This window comes from Centrocercus urophasianus, unplaced genomic scaffold (assembly GCF_019232065.1).
Source record: "Centrocercus urophasianus isolate 14NV4802_14NV808 unplaced genomic scaffold, USGS_Curo_1.0 seq_18, whole genome shotgun sequence".
NCBI lineage: Eukaryota > Metazoa > Chordata > Aves > Galliformes > Phasianidae > Centrocercus > Centrocercus urophasianus.
The window spans coordinates 20,401,111-20,420,909 of record NW_024884733.1 but is presented as its reverse complement, the minus strand read 5'-3'; the positions used below and the strand labels follow the sequence as shown (position 1 = coordinate 20,420,909).

The 19,799-nt window shown below is 40.4% G+C and overlaps 1 protein-coding gene across 1 annotated transcript in view; it reads left to right on the top strand.

Annotated features, from left to right (window-relative positions):
* The window catches only part of TESK2 (testis associated actin remodelling kinase 2), a 68,677-nt gene that overhangs the window by 25,566 nt on the left and 23,312 nt on the right, over window positions 1-19,799 (top strand). Inside the window, exons 4-5 of the mRNA XM_042819107.1 lie at window positions 2,045-2,093; window positions 19,342-19,488. Coding sequence (XP_042675041.1) covers window positions 2,045-2,093; window positions 19,342-19,488 — 196 coding nt within the window. The remainder of the gene's footprint in view (window positions 1-2,044; window positions 2,094-19,341; window positions 19,489-19,799) is intronic.

Genomic DNA, 19,799 nt, shown 5'->3' with positions numbered 1-19,799 from the left:
AGAATTGCTGAGCTCTTACTCTCGGTAACTTGAGCTGGTGTGCCTTTCCTGCTCAAAGTGTAGGTTCACTGAGGCTATGAACATGTTTCCATTGAGACTTCCTTTGAGCAAACAGATTATCAGAAAAAGGTCTGCCAGTATTTTGATGAGAGACATTTCTCCTGTTTGGTGAAGTCGACACGTGTAACAGAATTCTTAATTGCATTTATGTATTAGAATTAAGTCAAATACAATGAAAGCCTAAATGGTAGTAAAGTAATATGCCTTTACAAAGGAAGAGCTGATAATCAGATGAAATGCTCTTATTTTTATTTGTCCAACCTCAGTTTTTGTTGAATGAAAGTACTGCAGCATCCAGGATTAACCTCGTTAGTGTGCTTCAGAAAAGAGAAAATACCGGTTCCAAATTTTAAGTGTTATCTTGGATTAAGTGAAGCTGTTAACACTGTACTTTATAGACCTTGCAGAATGTGTGCAAATAGAAGCAGATTCCTGCTTTGGAGAGGTCCACGTAACTTAGTAGCCAAGTTCCTTAGCTTGTAGGAAGCTTGGTTTGTGAACACATTTACAGAAGAGTTCATATGCAAGAGTCATACAGAAGAGTCGCTGTGTGAAGTGAAACTCAGAGCAATGTTTGTGTAGGTGATGTATCTAAAACAGCTCTTCTTCCCTGTCCCCTAAACACCTGTTGTGCACCTATTGCTCTTCCTTAAGCGAGAGGAATTGTTTTCACTCTCAAACGAAAGAAAAATGCGTATTTCATTTGGAAAAAGTAATATTTGAGGTAAGAGCAGACAATAGACTTTAAAATGAGAGTCCTGCTACTTTTTTTTTTTTTTGGTTATAAAAACAGCTTTCCACAGCTCAGCTTATGCAAAGAACCTTACCTATGTTATTTCTCTTTGGCTGTTTGTAATTTACCAGTCAGCTGTTAGGCAAGAGAACAGTAAGGATCATTCATTTGTTCAGAAGCAGCTTAGCTGAACTAGTGCTGTGTCTTGCATCATTTTGGTTTTAAATTCAGAAAGTTTTGAGGCTATAAAAGGGCCTTTTCCTTCAACTTGATCTCTGCAGGGTTCCCATCACATTTAATGGCATTGTGCCTTTCTACCTCTTGTGAAGTGGAGGTTTCTGAACGCTGTGAAATGACAGGCAATGTGTTTTTGCCCATAGAGACAAAAAAAAAAAAAAATATCTAAGTGATGAAGTTGACAATTGGCTCATCTAAAAATAACCAAAATCTTGGCAGTGCAGGGAGGACTGCAAGGTGCCTACAGGTTAAGTTGTACTGAGCTTTCTCACAGGAGATGTTTATTGTTACTGTTAATTTGCATTTTGTTACTTAGAAGTTCAGCTTGTATTGTAGAATGACGAGCTTTTAATTATTCCTCTTAAATTCAAATATGACACTTTGTCATTATGCAGAAAAGTCAAGGGATTGATGGTCTTTTCTTTCAGCAGGACTCTGAACCTTGCACAGAGGGATGTAGCAGATACCATCAAAACTTGCTTTAATGCGAGTGTTGAAAACAAAAGGGAGGCACGGGGGAAAAGAGAAGTATGCTGCATGCACATGCCCTCACAGTCCTCTGTGGTTAGGAATGGGGTAGAAAGGAACATCTTCATGCTTATGCAGCACAATGAGAAGGGAAGTAATTTGCACTTTATGCAGACCAACAGTGGATTACACTTGGCTTCATTGGAGCAGGGAGCTCTGAGACTGTTCCTTTCTGCAAAAACATTATATGCTGGCCTTTGCTTGTAGTTAAGTTAGTAACTTTCCATCTTGTTTGAGCAGTTTCCTGTGTTCTCTTGGAACGCATATTGCAGTGTAGGCATGTAATTTTGTTTTGTGCTGAGACTTTTAAATAATTGACCTTGAGGTATGCATTGTCTGAGGCTGATTATTTTTTCCCCTTTTTCCTTCTTTCTTGTGATAGCCACTACTTTCTGTTATCCTTGTTTCTTTCTAGAAAACGAAGAAAAAAAAAAGGTGGGGGGGAAAGAAAACCCAAACCACTTCTCTTTTTTTTGTTTCTTGTAGGTTTATGGGTGTCTGTGTGCATCAAGGACAGCTGCACGCACTTACTGAGGTAAGGCTATTTCATGATATATGCACTCAATATGGAATTGCTCACAGGCCAGATTCTGCAATTGTTCTTCACCTACAGTCATAGTTTCTTTTATGGGGCCTTAATAGATAACCACGTGCTGCTTGCTATGCAGAGGTAAGATTGCAGTGTCAGGCCTTAGAACTGCATTCACTGATAGCCCTTGGATGTGTTTTATCATTAAGATGAAAAAAATCACAGTAGGAACATAAAGTTCCACTGATAATATTCTGAATTGGAGATTTGGGTTGCCATCGAGGTGCTCCTAAGTCATACTTGTTCTGGAAACGTTGCATTGCATTTAAGTCTCATTTACTATTCTCTGATTTCATATGCATTTCACAGATGAATCAGGGATATTTCAGCTGAGTGATATCAGTATATTCAGTCCCGGCTATCTTCTTACAGCTTAATCTGAATTCTGTGAAGGGGAACTATTCCACTGCCTGTATTTCCTGGCCAAGGTCTAATTATCAAATAAGAAACAGAAATTTTAGTTCACGTGGGCCTTCCCACCAGGTTTCACTGGGTTATGTTTAATCTCCCGCAGGAAAAACAAACAAACAAAAAAATCCCACACCAAACAGAAAGGAAGGTTCTCTTGCTGTGAATAGTGTGAGCTATTTTGTGTCAAAAATCAATCCGGTGTTTGTTCTGCTGTTTTAGTTTCAGTACAGATTGAGGAGATGCTCCTTTTTTGTAAAGTTCGTGGCTCTTGTTTACATTTATTTTGTAGGAACTGCTTAATTAAAAAAATTAACCCTTTTCTCTCCTACCTGAAAGTAAGACAAGTGGTAACACGTATGTTGTTACTTACTGATTTCAGTGGATTCCTGGTGCATTTGCCTAAGAATTACTTAAAAAAAAAATTTACATTAAAGATCCCTGCGGAGTTTTGAAAACCAGATTAGCTCTAATAGCATGCTATAAAAATGTGTAGCAAGTTGATGTGTAGGGAATCCACACGTTGTTTTTTCCCATCCAGTAGTTCTTCAGTTTTATAGGATGTATGGAATAGTTGTGTGTTCTGCTGGTTGAGGTGTTCTTTGTCTTGAAGTGTGTGTACAGTAATGATTCAGTGCTGATGACTTGTGAAGGTTAGGGAAGGGGCTGAAATGAGCAGCTGAAGGTGTAACTAGCAAGATGTACATGGTGAGTCACCAGCTCAAATATAGCCCAGCAGGATAAACAAATTATCCACCATCTTGTGGCTTCTTTCAGCTTGTGGTTCTCCTACCTTCCACAGTTTAACATAATTGATACTAGCCTGACACTGCCAGCGCGTAGAACTTCTCCCATGGTATTACTTCTGTGGGGATGAGCTATTGATTCAGCAGCCTGTTCCTCAGTAGATAGCTCAGTTACAGGGAGAATCCTTTCTCTCACTAGCCTACCCTGGATCTGTTCTGAAAGGAGCTTAACTATCATTTTTGTCCTGGATTATGCTTAGTAAGAAACGCTGTGCTTTGGTAGTGTGGCTGATGATATTTCTAAGTAGAAGAGATACAGCATCACTTAGAGCTCATGTCTGAGGGGGCGGTAGGAAATCATATTTGTTTGCATGTGTATGTTTTCATGATATAAGAAGTTGAGCTCTTGTTGGATTTAGATGACTTGTGCTTAGTAGCCCCTGTGCTATTAGCAGGCAAGGCAGCAGGCCCAAACGTTAGAGGAGCATTGAGCATTTTATAAGCTGGTTAAGGGGCTGTAGTAGTAGCATGCAGTACTTCGTTATTGGAAGACAGTCTGCTGTGTTACAGATTTCTCCTCTTGTGTCTTTAAGCGCATGGAGAGCTAAACACATGGATCATGCAGAGCAGGTTTTTTGCCTGAGGGACCTCAGTATGTAGGCCTTGGGTTTTTTCCCCGTTGGCAGCATTTTGCATTGCTTTAATTGTCTTTTGTCTTACATGACTGTTACTGAAGCAGATTTTTTTTCCCAACAACAAAAATTTGTTTAATTATAGGTTGTCCTAGGATTTTGACCTTTTTCTAAATCTACAATCATACATGTTTTGAAAATGCAATATTATTTTGAACTTCTACTCAAACCAGAAACCATGGCATATGCTGCTGTTGAAGTAGTTCAATATCCGTGGAGACACAGAATAATTTGGGGGTGGTGGGGACCTCTGTCATTGAAAGCATAGCATTAAACGTTCAATGGAAGTAGAGCTCAGATGAGTTAGCAGGTTTTAGATTGTCTCATGAACATCAAACTGATGGGCATAGATTTACTGTGCTCACTTTCTGTAAAACTAGGAACTGAATATTTGTTAATATTCACCTCTAATCTGTGGCTAATGGTTTGGTTCCGAGGCTGTGAGCCTGCAGTGCTTCCTGCATGCACTTTCATGCCTCTGCAACCTAAGTCCAGTCTCTCTTTCAAGCTTCTTGGTGTTTTCTGTCCACTTCCTTAATCTAACAGCTTTATTAGCTACTGCTTCTTCATCTCCTGGCACACAGCATCCTCAGATGTTGAGAATTTTGTAGAGAGGTACAGTGGCATCAGTTGGCATGAGGCATTGCTGAGCTTTCAGGCACCAGTTAGGAGCCACTACCAGGAGATTATAAAACACATTTTTGCACTGCATGTTGTATAGGCTCATGCTATTACACAAAGGCAGGTAATGTAGTTTATGGTCTAGCGTATAGCAGCTACTCAGTGCCTTTTTGCTGAGCTTAAATTCTTTGTTGAACTCTGTTAAGTACATTTATTTGAATTGCTGAGGGAGATCACGCTTAAATATCATTAGAGCTGGATGTTATGTGCACAGAGTCATGCAGCAAGGTAATTCCTTCATCAAGGAAATGCAAGTCCTGACAGCTGTGTGTGTAGAAAATGAGCAAGGGAGAGCTAATGTGTTGATTGAGTTATCTTGAAATTGCAGTGCTTTACAAACAACAGCTAATTGTTGCTAGAAGAACTAGGAAAATAAGGCACAAGTGTTCTGCTGCCACAATTTGAAGCTTTAGCTGTGTTTGCTCGGTGCAGGATCTGACGTGCATTGGAGCTTTTTCAGACTGGCTGCAGGGCTGTGTGATAGGAGCAGAAGGGCAGCAGCTGAGGGCTGGGCACTGTTACTTCAGCCAGCAGCTGGATGTGCTGTGTGCCTAACACACCACTTCAGCAGTGTTCCAGTTTTTCTCCTTGACATCCTCCCACGTCAGTCCTCCTGCTTCTATCCCAACATCTGGTGCACTATTGATGTTTCCCGAGTCCAACGATCTACGTTGAGCAGCCTTTGTCTTAAGAAGCTGTGCATGTGGCATGTGAATGATTATGAAATGACTGTAAGGGACGAGCCAGCCATTCTGGGCACGTGGCTCCTTTAGTGGCTTCCATACCCCATTTGGTGAGTCCTTAGCAACAGCCTTGTATAGTGCGTCTTTCAGAGGCTGCATGCATGAAGGTGCCTTGAACTCTAAAATGCTTCCTATATGCTCAGAATGTTGATGTGTGCAGCAAACAGCAATGCAGTTTTAATGTAGATATACATGCCAAGAACTGATGTAAGAAAAAGGCCTTGACATGCTGCTTGACTGCTTTTTTATTAAAAAAAGAAGAGAAAAAATTATTTGAACTGATGCACATTTTTTCAGCTCAGTTAATTTTTGTGTCAGAAACCCTGGGAAATATTTACTGCAGAAATCCTTCCAGACGTCCTAATTTTCATCTGGGGCAAGATAATTGCTATTGGACAATTCTGATGCATTCTGTAATGGCTTGCTGAATCTCACACTGCTGTTTTTACCATCAACCACAATTCATAGCTCATTTGTTTCTCTCTTTTTCCCTCCTTGCACAGTGCATCCCTTTTGTATTCCTAGAGCACATCATAATGAAACAGATGATGGCTTTGGGACAGAGGGTTTTGTTTTTTGGTTTGTTTTTTTTTTTTTAGTAAGTACTTTTGTGATAACTGAAAACTCTCTGCTTAGGCAAAAGCTGAAGTGGCAGTTTAGGCAAACTGTAAATGCAGGAAATGGGGTTTCAGGCACTTGGACACCTTCCTATCTGTAGTATTCTTTTGCTCTTGGTGATGGTACTAACTGGGAAGAAGGACATTAACAGCATAAAATTCTTCAAATTGTTACAGTTGTGCTGAATTATTCTTCTACAAGGAAAGGAAAAGAAGTTCTGTAAGAGGAAGGGTCCTTCTGAATTAAAATTTTCACAAGCAGCATCTAGCATTAAGAATGTTTTGTTGAAACATTGTCCTATCCCTTATTTTTTCCTTCTCTTTTTGTGGAGAGCTTTTGTTTCTGAAATGGAGAAACCATGACAGACATCCCTTAGGTATCTTCCCCTAAACCGAAGATGAAAGGTGTACAGTTCCTTCTAGATAGAGGCTGCACACTTAAGAGCTTTAAAAGGCCCGGGCACACCGTTCCTTGCCTGCTTCCTCCTTTCACCATCTCCTACAACACATGCTAAATCATGCTGTTACATGAATGTGATGCAAACTGCCTGATTAACTTCAGTTTTACTCCTGTAGTGCTGTAAATATTGAACTCTGGTGTTCACAGTGGGCCTAGCCCATCAGCCCCAGGGAACTTAGTGTCTCAGTGTCCCTCCAAGAAGGGAATCGCTGCAGGGAGCAGTTGGTGAGTGTGAGCTTTCATACGACTGCAAAGAAGATGAAAATGTGTTACAGGTTGCACCAAGTAGAAAATTGAAATAATGAGACTCAAAATTTCATGCTGTTAGAAAATAATACAGTCGTGGCATTACTATATTAAAATATTACAGAGCACATAGGTTCCTGCACCTAGGTTACAGTTACTTTTAGTAGCTGCCCAAACTATTAGAGAAAGAGGAATCTGCAGCTGGCAGAAGAGTTCTGTCACTTCACGCATGTTGTGCAGTATTTTCACTGCTGAGGATATATACAGCTGAGCCATACGGATGAAAAGCTTCCAGATCACCTTGTATTCCCTAGTGCCCTGTGCTTTCTGTTAGCTACCTTTGCTTACTGAAATTTACCACAGGCACCTACTTAAAGCATCTTGTTTCAGTGCAGTGGGGGCTTCAGGCAGTGGGTTGTGTTATTGACTTCGTGGCCTTGTGGAACTGGCAACCGCTGCAACTTTCTGAAAGGAGCAACTGTGCAAGTTTTCTCTTGGATGTTTTTACTGACATCACAAGAATATACCTGTTAATTCAAAGAGCCTTTGTTTTAGAGGAATTACTATAAAAAGATGGGATTTCAAAAAAAAATAGATAAGGAAAAAGATGAACGTGCTGTGATGACAAAGGGTATCTTTCAGCTGACTCTCAGTAGCCAACAGCTGACATTTTAAATGCCTCCCAGCTCTACGATGCTGCAGAAGGTCTGTTGTTTCAACTTCCTAAGAACTCAAAGTATGTGTAAAATTCTGCAGATTAAATTGATCCTTATGATCTCTAAACCAATGAATAGCATGGTCTGTGGATTAATACTGTGCTAAATCTCTACTTGCATGCCTCATTATTTTTGTCCTTAGTTCAGATACTTCCTGTAGCATTCATTTATAGCCACAGTTCTGTTTGATGTACTTCTCCATATGAACAGAACAGCCATGACAGTGGTGCTGCGCTGAGGCCAGCGCTGGGAGGTGCAGAACGTAGCAGCCATCTGGGCCTGTAGAGTTATATAAGCCAAGAACCAAAAATAAGTGAAGCCTTAACAGAAGTGCTTCAGAAGCCTCAGGTCCTCTGTTAGACTGCGATTACTTTGCACCCTCCCTGGAGTGGATTTTGTTATCAGGACTGAGTGTATTTAATTTCAGGAAGATCTGTTTTAAAGACAGGAATGGTTATGTGGGATTAAACTGGAGTATCTGTTGGTGATATTTCCTTGCTTCTTTTGCTCCTTTCAATGTAGGACTGCAAGTCCAAGCAGCACACATCTGTGTTATTTCCTCAGTTAATTTGGTTGTTTGGGTTCATTAGCTTTTCCCTTCAGGAGTCATTAAGCACATACTTGCTTTGGGGTCAAGAGAAAACCATTCATCTGGCCTCTAGGGACTTGACCTGTGGAGAAAAGTAGTGGTAACCTTGTCTGATGCAGTAGTAGTTCCATTCCTCCTTAATGGCTGAGGACTGGGTGAAGTTCTGTAGGACCCAAGGAAAAGAAAAAGGGCCATGGCAGCACAAATAGGGGTTAAAATGAAGCAGGAAACAACTCAGGTGTGAAGAAGACTATGCTAGACTGTAATATATAAGGTGAGAAATCATTCCATTTCATTGCAACTGCTTTTTCCAGCACTAAAATAGAATGAGTGCATCACAGAGTATGTCTGTTAGGACTGTCCACTGTCTGCATAGTACTTTATGTTTCTGTTCTTGGGGAAAAAACCTCATTATCTCATTACAAAAAATTGTTGCAGAGTAACAGTTACCTTGAAATATTTTGTTCCTTCTGCTATTAATCCATTTCAAAATATATAGAACTGTGGAGTACTTTACATTTCACTTTGAGGAATAGTTTTAAACATACAAGTGAACATACAAGATGCAAGAACTGTTTGTGTGTGCCTGTGAATACGAGCTCAATCTTTTGAGGCTAAACTGTTCCCCCCAAAACAGATTGTTTATAGAAAGGCAAGTTTGTTGGCTGTGCTCTGTACTTCACTGTGCGTGGACACCAGAGCTTGGTTATGAAGAAATGAAAGTATTGCCTTTGTCATTCAGCAGCTGTCTGGCTGAGAGGAAGCAGGCATAGGTAATGGGGAGTTTTCTTAGAGCCAAAAAGTTAGGAAGTTTCTGTTTATATTCTGAGATGAATGTGTTTATAACCTGGCAAACCAAGCCTCTAGCAATGCCTTTCTGAAACTTTAAAGACCCTGAATCTTTAAATCCTAAACCTTGGGGTGTGCTTCACATTTCTTGTATCAAAGAAATTTTTAAAGGGGCAATTAAAAAAAAGATCTATAAGTGTGACTATTAGGTACTTGTATTTCACATACATGTGCACATGTTATTTTACTAGCTTTGTTCAGGGCCACAGGTAGACCTGGTACTTTTGCTTGTCCTTGTGCATCTTGCAAAATCATTCCTAGTATATCTTTGATACTTTTGAAATGCAATTATTTTAAAAACTTGCTTTAGTACAGGGGCCTCCCTTCATCTGTTTTGGTTGTTCACAAGCGAGTTTTAGAAATACTTGTCAACACATGAGCTATATTTGGTCTTAATTTCTCAGTCTTCACAGCACATGAGCTGTCAATTTCAGTTTTGCTGTAACAGTTCACTTAAGCTCTCAGTTTAATTTACACAATGTTGCTGAAATTGCTTTTGGCCAATGTGGATTGATGCTTGTTGGCCAGCTCTACCTTTCCTATACTATACAAGGTTTCATTCTGTTTCGCCTTCAAACTGGGTCCTTCTTCCTGTGGATCAGTAATATTAAGAGGAGTAACAGCTCATCTCCTTCAGTTTGAGAGGTTCGCATATGAAAGGCTGAATAAATTTGGCACTTCACAGCTTGTGGAATTGCTGAGACCTATTCCTTGCAAGGTCTTTGGCAAGAAGTATGGATATCTCCTTAAGGAACCATATTCTTCTGTAGTATGAAATGTATATGGAGGGTGCCAGAAAACCAACTGTTTTGGGTGGGGGGAGAGGCGTCTGCCCAAACTGTGTTCCCTGGAGAAGATGCATGGAAAAGAGGGGGAAAAACCCAACCTTTTCCATTATGGATTCTCTCTGGGTGATCAGCCTTAAGAGACCTGAGTGAGGCTCAGAAGAATGTGAGTCCAGTGGTGCTGCTTGATTAGCTGAAGATGTCTCACTTTGTTGACTGAAATAATGCTGTAGGCCCACATGCCAAGTCCTCATGACTGCTCATTCCAACAGCTTAAGAACTGCAGACACTGGTACCCATCATTGTAGTTTCTATGTGAGTTTGGAGTTTGGCTGATTAAGGGCAGAAGTAAACTTGACTCCTTTGTATGCACCACTGGATGAAAATTAAATCTGAACACAGTATATGTAATAAATTAATTGGTAGACTTTTCAAAGTAGGAGTTTAAAAGTTTGTAGACTAGAGAGGGTAGTGCTGGTATTTGGAAAATGTTGTGCCACTTAAACCTCATGCTGGAACTCCATGAATTCTTTTGTAACAAAAAAAAGTGTCTGAAAGTCTGAAGTTATTGCACAAAGTACATATTCTTTACTTTGTTTATGTTATTTTCCTTGGGAACCAAATATTTTTGTGAATTAGTTCAGAAGAAAAAAGACTTCAGTCCCAAACACGGCCTGATGTGCCTCACATACCAAAAAAGTCAGTTTAAAATCACACAAGAGGGCCTTGCTCTCAGTGGCAAGAGGCAGGAAGCTTAGTGTTCTGGCTGAAGTTCCATCTCCTGTTCATACTCTTGCATCCTGATGTTGTGGTCCACATGGTGTGCTTGACCCTTTCCTTCTTTCTCCATCAGAATTGATCCAGGCCTCCACAGGAGTTTCAGCTAAGTCAGGTTCTTGGGAAACATGTAAAGAGCCTTATTTAAATTAGATGATCTTCTTTTCCTGCATCAGTTGGCTGTTTACCTTTTTATGACTGAAAGCTAACCATCTTGTCTGATTGCAGTGATAAAGACTTTGCATTTCCAGAAAAACACCAACTGACAGAGGAATTTCTTACCTTCATTTTTGGGTTGGTCACATACCCCAGAGAATCTCCTGTTGTGAGTTTCAGTTCGATTGGAAGTTCAGTGGTGCCATAGTTGGTCGCAGCACTCCCTCTGAGAACAGGAGGAAGACTGCTATTGATTTTACACCGGAGAAGGCTTTAGTTAATGAATTTGTGCATTTTCCTGTGGCTGCAGGCCTGCTGCGGTTGGAGGTGTGTATTTTAGAGAGTCAGCTCCCATCACGTAGATGAGCAGATAAGAATATAGATAAGAATGATAATAATAGATAAGAATGAGTAGCAGAAGTTCAAGTAGGTCCTTGCTTTATCAAAGGGTGGAATTCTCAGAAAGCTGCAGTAAAAAGCTCGGTGTGGGGAAAAAAAAAAGCTGACAAAAACTCTGGCTTCTGCAAGATGCAAGCTGACCTTCCGAACTCTGCTTCTGGAGGGAAGTGCTGCTAGGTTGGTTAAGTAAAAACCTGCTGGAGTTGGTGTCCAGTTAAGCTTAAGAACATTGAGGGCAACTGCGTGGAATGGCTTCCTTTCACCAGGAGACAAGCTGTGAGACCCGTGTGAGCACAGCGTTGTGCTGGAGGCAGAGGAAAACTCTAGACTCGTTTGTAGTCTTTGGCTAAGCAAGGAGGGAAGGGTGGGTTCTCACAGAAGTAAGTTCAGCAGTGCAAGTACTATAATCAGACTCTAAAGAAATTCTCATGTAAAGACAAAGGCCAAGACTTTGAAAAGATGAGCCTAAATTTAGTTGCACAGACTGTATTTATGCGTGCAGGTGGCTAGATCAAAAGTGATGAGCAACCAGTTGTTCCTGTGAGAACTTCTGGATATGCAAGCTTCAAAATTCTAGTCATTTTCTTAAATGCTTGTGTATGAGCTTAAAAGCTCAGACATGGTGAAATGCTTTCTTACTCTTGGCAATGCAGGCTGCATTGTGGATTTAATAATTTTTTCCCCCCTCGGAGGAGGATGACTGACTTTTGTTTCTTCTGAGCCAGTGCATGAGGAACCTTTTTTCTTTATTATTTTGAGACAAATGTATCTAAATATTTTGTGTTCTGAGGAAGGCTTGCTAATGTCCTGCTGATGGTAATCTCTTCCTCCTTCTTAGAATGTCTCAAGGATAGGAGAAAATAAGATAAAAGGCAAATAAATATTAAACTGAAAACAGCATCCAGCAAGCTTTGTCATCTTATTCTTTTGCCACCTTCCCTGAACATCACATGTAGGTGTGTCAGTGGGTGTGGAAAATTGTTTTATTTTGTTTATTTTAGTATCAGTGTTTTGACACTAATTTTAATCCTGCTGGACCATACAGGGGAACTTAAGGAAAAAAAAAGGAAAAAAACCAAAGAACACTCTTGAACCATAACCCCTTCAGTTCTCTTTCTGTTGCTTTCTGATATCCTGGAAATAGGTCTAGATCAATAAATGAGAAGATGCAAACTTCAGCTACTGTGGTATGGGGGCAGGGAAGGGAAGAAAACTGAATATTGTCTTGAGGACTGGATTTTCCTGTTCCATGTGCATATAAAGATGAAGTTCAGTAAAACATTGTGATGCTGGCCCTTTTTCCTTATAATTTACTGTGAGTATGTAGAGGTTTCTCTTCTTTTCCTCTTCTCTCACCCTGGTCCACTCATGAATTAACAAATGGTTTGTAGTTTCACTTTCTTCGTTTCACTTTGTTTATCAGCCATTCAAACCACTCAGAAACTGTTACTTGAGAAAATTCTGTTTGCTTTGCACAGTGCTGATTATAGGGGATCTTGGTGCATTTTGTAATTGTCAATACAGCATTTAAGCACCCTCAGATGTAAGTGGACACTGGGGCACAGCTGGAGTTTGGAGGCTTGGGAAAGCTCAAGAGCAGTATTCCTTGTGCAGAATTCAAACAATGTTTGCTCTGTGTGCGGTTGTGTGCTGTAACTTTTGGACTCAGTAGGTCCTTATAGCTGTATTTATAGTCTCACTTAAAGCTAACGGGTTATTTATCTGGAATCTTGTGAGCATATAATCCATGGGCTGCTGCAGCAGGTATCTTTGTGGAGAAGGTGAGAAAAAGCTTATTAAAAAGGGCTCCATGTCAGCAGCTGCAACTTGCTTCTGGACAGAACTGAGTGAATAGTGTGCTCAGAATGCTGTCAGTATGGAGCGAGCTTTCTGCTCTCTAACAGAAGTGTTACTGTGGAGATGCTGTTCCTCTTGCCTGTCTCACCAACGAGGTACTTTCTCTTCTGTGCCTGTGTGATGATTTATGCTGTTGCTGTCTTGCCATATCACAGATTCTTACTGGCACTGAAACCAGACTTTGCTTAGAACCCATGTGGTGTGACTTCAGATTATAAATGTAGTTTTGTGCTAGGCCTTTTTAGCTTTCTGTTTTTCCTACTAATAAAATTACAGGAAAAAGTGGTTATCAAGGTCAGTTTGCATAGATATACTGGGAGTGTTTTCCGGTTCCAACAAAATGAACTTCCTGCAATCTGTCAAACCTGGCTATGAGGAAGCACCATCCGTAAACCTTATTTCTTACATACAGGTTGCAGTGCATTGTTGCTGTGTGCCTGCAGTTGGAATCTCAATTACACTAATCTGCTTCAGGCAGCAGGCAAGCAACTGAGCATTCCGTTTTAATTGAATGGAGTGGCAGGAAAGGGATGAATTGTGCTTGCTGCCCATGAGAGCTGTTGGGTATAGAGAATTAAAGGAAGGCAAATCTTGCCATGTTCTTTTCCCTGCCAGCACTTAAATGTTTGGAATGCGACAAATGGCTTTCACTAAAGCTCTTTTCTGAGCAGTACATGTTAATTCTTGTTTGCCCTTATGAAATAAGCTGTGCTTGTAACATGCCTTAGAAGGAATAGACAGTGGATTGATTGGTGCAACACCTGACACAGTAGACTTGAAGGTAGGTCTGTTGTGGTTCCTGGCAGGTGGTCCTGTGTTCCAATGGTAATTATGCTATGGCAGTTGCATTGGAAAGCTTGCCTTCTCTTCTATGAGTAACTGACACTTTTTAAAGCAACATTATTTTTGTCAGAAATGATTAGGTTTTGTGTGGTTTTTTTTTTGGTTTTTGTTTGTTTGTTTGTTTTTTTAACAAACATTTTTTTAATTGAACAACAAAATTGTATTGGTTGGAAAACCGTATTTTCAGCCACCAAGGAGCAGGAAAGAAAAGTGGCCTTTAGAGAAAGACCTGTGGCTTTTTTTTTTTTTATTCCTTTAATCAGGCTGTTTTGCCCCCTTCTGGCCTCATGGAAAAATCAGAGCTTTGTACTGAAATGTGCTTCCTTCTCCTGCGTGTTCTGATGGTCACTGCTGTGGTTTTCTCCTTGGCAACATCAGTTCACCTGCTGACCAAGAATGTATTTGTACAGCCCAAATTAAACAGCCAACTTGTTCTGATTTACTGCTTAATTTGTTTGGTTTGGTGCCATCGATGTGTTGGTGCTCAATGTAATTGGAAGGTTACTGTTCAAAGGTACTTGGGTGAGGTGGTTTGCAGACTTTTAAACTGTGCATTTTTCTTAACAAGCAGAGGTCTATGAACAGACTTCAAGAACAATTGCATTTAGTCTGGTAGGCAATCTCAGCATGTCAGCTTGTAGTATCTCATGTAGTAGTTCTGAACATACTAATGCTGTCTTTCATTTTGGTTCAGTTTGGTTGAATGAAGATAATGAGAACAGATAGGGGGAACTAGGAAATTTCCAGTCCTCCCACTGCAGCTAATTATGCCAGCTGGGGCAGAAGGGAACATCAGCTTGTTGTCTTACAGCCAGAAACCTTCAAAGTAGTCACTGCTGGGTGTGACGGATGACTGTTCAAACATGAGAACTTAAGTTGTGTCCTTGAAATGTGTGATTGAAAACTTCTGTGTAAAGCTGAGTGACAAGATCTCCACTTTTCTTTATTAGCCATGAGAGTTAACTTTTACTTCCGGCATTAGAGGTGATTCAAATAGGTTGCTGTTGTGTTTGCAAAGTCTGGCCTTTGCTCTGACATCTCTCTGTCTTCCACACTGAAGGCGTTACAGCCATGGCTGTACTTTCTCTATGTTCCTGCTTCTCCTTTTTCCATTCTTCTCTGTGTTTCTCCAGGATGTTCATCCCTTAGTATCTCAGTGTTTTGCAGTGTTCCTGGGTCCCAGAGCTCATGTTTTTTACTTACCACATTTGGGCTGCTGTTTTAAATACACTCTCCACACCTTCTTTTCTTCACCACCCAATGCGCTGCCTTTGACAACATTTGGGCCACCATACACAGTTGTCTTGTAGTTATTTGCTTTGTGTCACTGTGAAGCGCTGACGTGTAAAGCAGAGTAAATAGTAGGCCAACTTTTTACTGGCTTTCCTGTGTTGTAGTATCTGGTGACTTATTTCTGTTAGACCTACATGTTGAAGCAATATTGATTTTCAAAATAGTGTTGAAAGCTCTTTTCATTTCCATTCTCTCTTCTCCAGACTTGGTGATGCTTACAGTCTTTGTTTTTGAGCTCTAGCTGCTGGACTTGTGTAAATCCAATGTGCTTTTTCTTTGAAAGCTTCTAGTTTTCCTATGAATGCATTTGAGACTTCTTGAATCTTAAGGCTAAAACCTGAAAGCTGAAGGTTCAGTATGAGTTTCTTGAAATTGATCACCTTGTGCCACATGCAAGCACTATGATATGGTGAATTTCATTCCATTCCTCATTTCAGATGCTCGAGTCTGATGTGACTGCAAGTACTTGCAAGGAAACAATCCTGTTATCCTGTTCTTAGATTAAAATGACATTTCCTTGTGCCCTGCCTGTTGTGTGGGAAAGAAGTTGTATAGCTTAATGCTGCAAAAGCAGCAGTTCTACCAGAAGCTTCTTCAAAGCTCTCTGATCTAGAGAGCAGCACCTGTATTTGGCTGGAGTTCTGGGTAGCTTGTCCTTCAAAGAAGCTACTGACCTCTTTCCTCAGATTTGGGAGAGACGTGACATTGGGTTTTGCTAACCTTCTGTTCTAGTAGCATAAGCTAGAGTAACTCTTATCACGGATAAATTTGTAGTTATGGGGTATTTTTGTGAGCCAAAATGCCAAGGTCTTTCACACTAACATTCAATTTGCTGTGTAGAATTCTAGTAAATGCAAAGGTAAGCAACCTAGGATGGTTACTTTTAGATTCTGGCAACCAGATGCACTGCCTATTGGTCTCCTGTTACATGACAAAAAGCTAGCAGTAGGAATAATGGGTAGCTGTGTCACTGCAACTTGATGATACAGAGTTTGAAAAGGTCTGAACACTGCTCCATTTAGCTGTGAGGTCTCTATAAAATAGTGTCCTTTGCTTTCATTCTTGTAGCCTGATCAGATCTCTCCTCCAATTGCTTGTATGCTTATGCAATGCCTGTTGTTGCTATAGTGAAATAATGCTTTGAGATGGTGTGTGCTGTAGCCTTATTGGCTTTTGTTTGAAAATACCAGCCCTGAAGTGTTTCAGGGACAAAATATATATATATCCAATATTCTCTATGGGAGAGGTGAATTTACCATCCTCTAGGATATTGTTACCACGCAGAGCTGGTTTGTGCTATTACAAGATTGAGAACAAGTATTTTTCTTGCAGTTTCATTGGCAAATAGGAAACAATCTTAGTAATTTTGTGTCTGCACCAAAAAGGCATTGTTGAAGGGCTCTGAATAAATCAGGCCATCAGGCTGACTGTTTGCGTTATCAGCCTGAATGATCCGAAGAATTAGATTACTTCTGTGACACTGAGAGAACACTGAACTCTGTGTGATACTTGCCTTGGGGACAAGTAAGGACTCTACACATAAAGGTTATCTGCTGGCCAGCCAAAATCTGACCTCAGCTAGAGCCTTAGCGATGGATATAGGGAGATCTTAGTTGAGTTGTTCACTTGATTAGCTTGCTATGCTTCAAAGAAGTACAGTAGAAATTAAAGCCAAAACTGGAACTCTCGTGTCTAGTAAATGAGATCTGATGTTTACTCAGGTGACAATTGCTGATAGGAGGCCTTGTGTTTTTTTTCTGTGTTCCAGAGTCAGGTTTGATTCTTGTGTAGCTCACGCATGCCGTGTCCTCTGCGTATCAGTTGTTTTGGCTCAGTCTGTGCTAGGATGCCCTTGCAGTAAGATGGGTGAGTGACTTTGCAAGCTAATTTGGCTGCAGAGGTGCTGAGAGAATAGGTACAGGAGATGTACTTCACTAGCATGGAAGCAATGAATCATCAAATCAGTAGGCAACTTAGCTTTTCATTTCAGGAGGATATAATCACGCACAAAATAGCAGACAGCTTTCACTGCCACTTTTCAATATTTCAATACTCTTAACCAAGTGCTTGTTTTATTTATTAGTGTTTCTGGAGCAATTATCATTCTGTTATGGCTCAATTTAGTCCTAAACAGAGCAGGAAGCCAGGTCAGCAATTCCCTTCCTCTTCCACTCACTTGTCAATGAAATCAAGTGCGGCAGTTCCGTATGTAAGATCTGTTATTGTCCAGTCAGAGAGGGGGAGCAGTCCAAAGCAGTTGCTAACTGTTAGTCTGTAACTGTGGTAACTGAGCTAGGTTTTCTGTGCTTTCTATTCCAGGCCAGTCAATATTGTTCTGATTTGAACATAACTGGATGAGAAGTAGAGCTTCTGCTGGGAATATACAGTAAATTAATGGAAAAATATGTACATTGCTATTCTTTTCCTTAAGCTTGCTATCATCTTGTGATTTACAAATAAATTAAAATTAAAAAACAAATTATATTGAACAATGGGTTGTTTTGTTTTGTTTTTTTTGGGTGCTGTAGTATCGCTCATCTGGCTCCCATAGGGATCCAAGCAAAAGCTGTAAGAAAGATCAAAGTTGCAGAAGCTGAAAGCAGCGTTATTTCCAATGCTAGGTCAGGTTGGCTGAGGCTCTGTCAAGTTGTGTCTTGAAAAACTCAGAGGAAGTTGATTGTACAGCCTCTGAGCAGCCTGTTCCAGAGCTGCTGCCCTCCTGATGCGTGACCTTGCAGCATGAGAGCCAGGTTGTTTCAGATCCTGACTTGAACCAGCCTGCTGTTTCTTGTTTTCAGGGTACCCATCTGATCAGTGCCCTTCCCTCCCTCCCTCCCTCCCTCCCTCAGGCTGCAGTGCTTGGGCTGTAGCTGTGCTAAACATTTGATTTTCATCATGTGTGTTAACTCTTGTTGACTTAGATTTTTGGAGAGGGACCATTAGGCATTTTATTTTGCAAAATGATGTGCACTAAGCACAATTATCTGCACAGTCATCTTGATACTAGCTCAAAAGGCAATAGTTTGATTAAAAGATGGTACTATTTAAAAACAGGACAGTGCATTTTAAACTACCAGTCAGATTCTTTCAAATTCAGGAGCTTCCCTTGCCTAAGTGTAAGATACAAGTAATTTTTGGCTCACCCAATTCTGTTAACTGTATACACTATTTTGAAATTCTATCTTGTATACCACTGTCCTTTTTCTCCTGCAAAGGATGCGGCAGTGTGTCTTGAAATGGTTGCAAGAACTTGTAACTGTTGAATATTGGAGTATTTCCTGTACCCAGGCCCCTTATTTGAGGTTGCCTCTGATATGAGCAGATAGTTGACACCTCCTCTAAAATCTGGCCCAGGTAGGAGCTGTCAATCAGCTGTCTCTGAAGAGTCTCTGATTGTCATAAAGTAACTCTTCTGCTCACCTTTTGTCTGAATGGTTGCTCAAGGGCACAGCACAGCGATCAAGCCAAAGGTTTGTGTTTAAAAGGAGTAAAACAAACGCTGGGCAACAGGGTTGTTGTTGCCTGCTTGTCTGTATGTGTTGCACGTGGAGAAGAAGTGCAATAAGAAGCTGCTCAAACACAGCGTAGCTGTTAGTATGGTATAAGGTGAATAAAGCACAAGTCCACCATTGCTGTAATGATGATTTGAGAAGCAGTGGAGTTGCTGTGGCTTAGCCCTGGTGCATACTGTGTAGCATTTGTTTGGGTGCTGGTTTCTTTTGCAGTTCCCTGTAACATTTATCTTATACTTAGTGCAGGTTCTTTTTCATAGGGGCTTCCATCTGGTGGAGTCGATGTACTGAACACATTGGGAATCAAATTGTGCTGATGAAGGCACATAGATACAGGAATGAAAAAATTGGACTTACATAATACATTGTAATATTTTTCTTTGATGTTGCTTCAGTTCAGGGAATTGATAATCTGAAAACTTGATCAGGTTCTGTGGCCTACATTTGGATACATTAAACAACCCTCTCATTGTTTTATTCTGCCTGAGAGCCAGTTCTTCATCATTTATTTTCCATACACAGAAATGAGAGGGTAGTGTTATACTGTCGGAGTTTCTTAAGGGTCTAATTAAATACAAGTATTTAAATACTGCTGAGTTAATGTAGCGGTGGCTGTTGTGTGCATCTTTAACATTAACGCATTGGTAGAGGTGGGGAAGGGAGACATTTTCTGCCTCTGTTGGTTGGAAAACTTCCTGCTTGCTTGGCAATTAAGAAAAAAAAATGTTTTTGATGTGTAGCCAAGCTGAAGGCAATTGTGTAATGATGAATTGTACATTTCTGACAATATCTGTAGTTAATACAAATGTTGTTTTGTCTTTTCAGTACATCAACTACGGAAACCTGGAACAGCTGTTAGACAGCAACCAGCATCTGCCTTGGACAGTGAGGGTGAAATTGGCATATGACATCGCTATGGGAATCAGTTATCTGCACTACAAAGGCATTTTCCATCGAGACCTTACATCCAAGGTACTGTATGTAAAATGAAGAGGACTTGAAATGGAGATGCTATAACTCATTGTGTGGTTCTTTCTTCTTCCTGAAGAGAAGCACTGTTATATATTAAGTAGTTGTAAACATTGGAAGAAACAAATTCAAATGAAGTTTATAGGTTTAAAATCTTCCTCAAAAGCGTTGCTTATACTGCTTTCATGACAACTTGTATGGGTTTAGTTGGCTGAGGTGGTTAGCTAGTTGAAGTACTAAGCCCTATGAACCAGTTGCTCCAGTATTCACACTGGACCATTGCAGCCTGTGATTGAGGGCTTTGCTGTCCTATT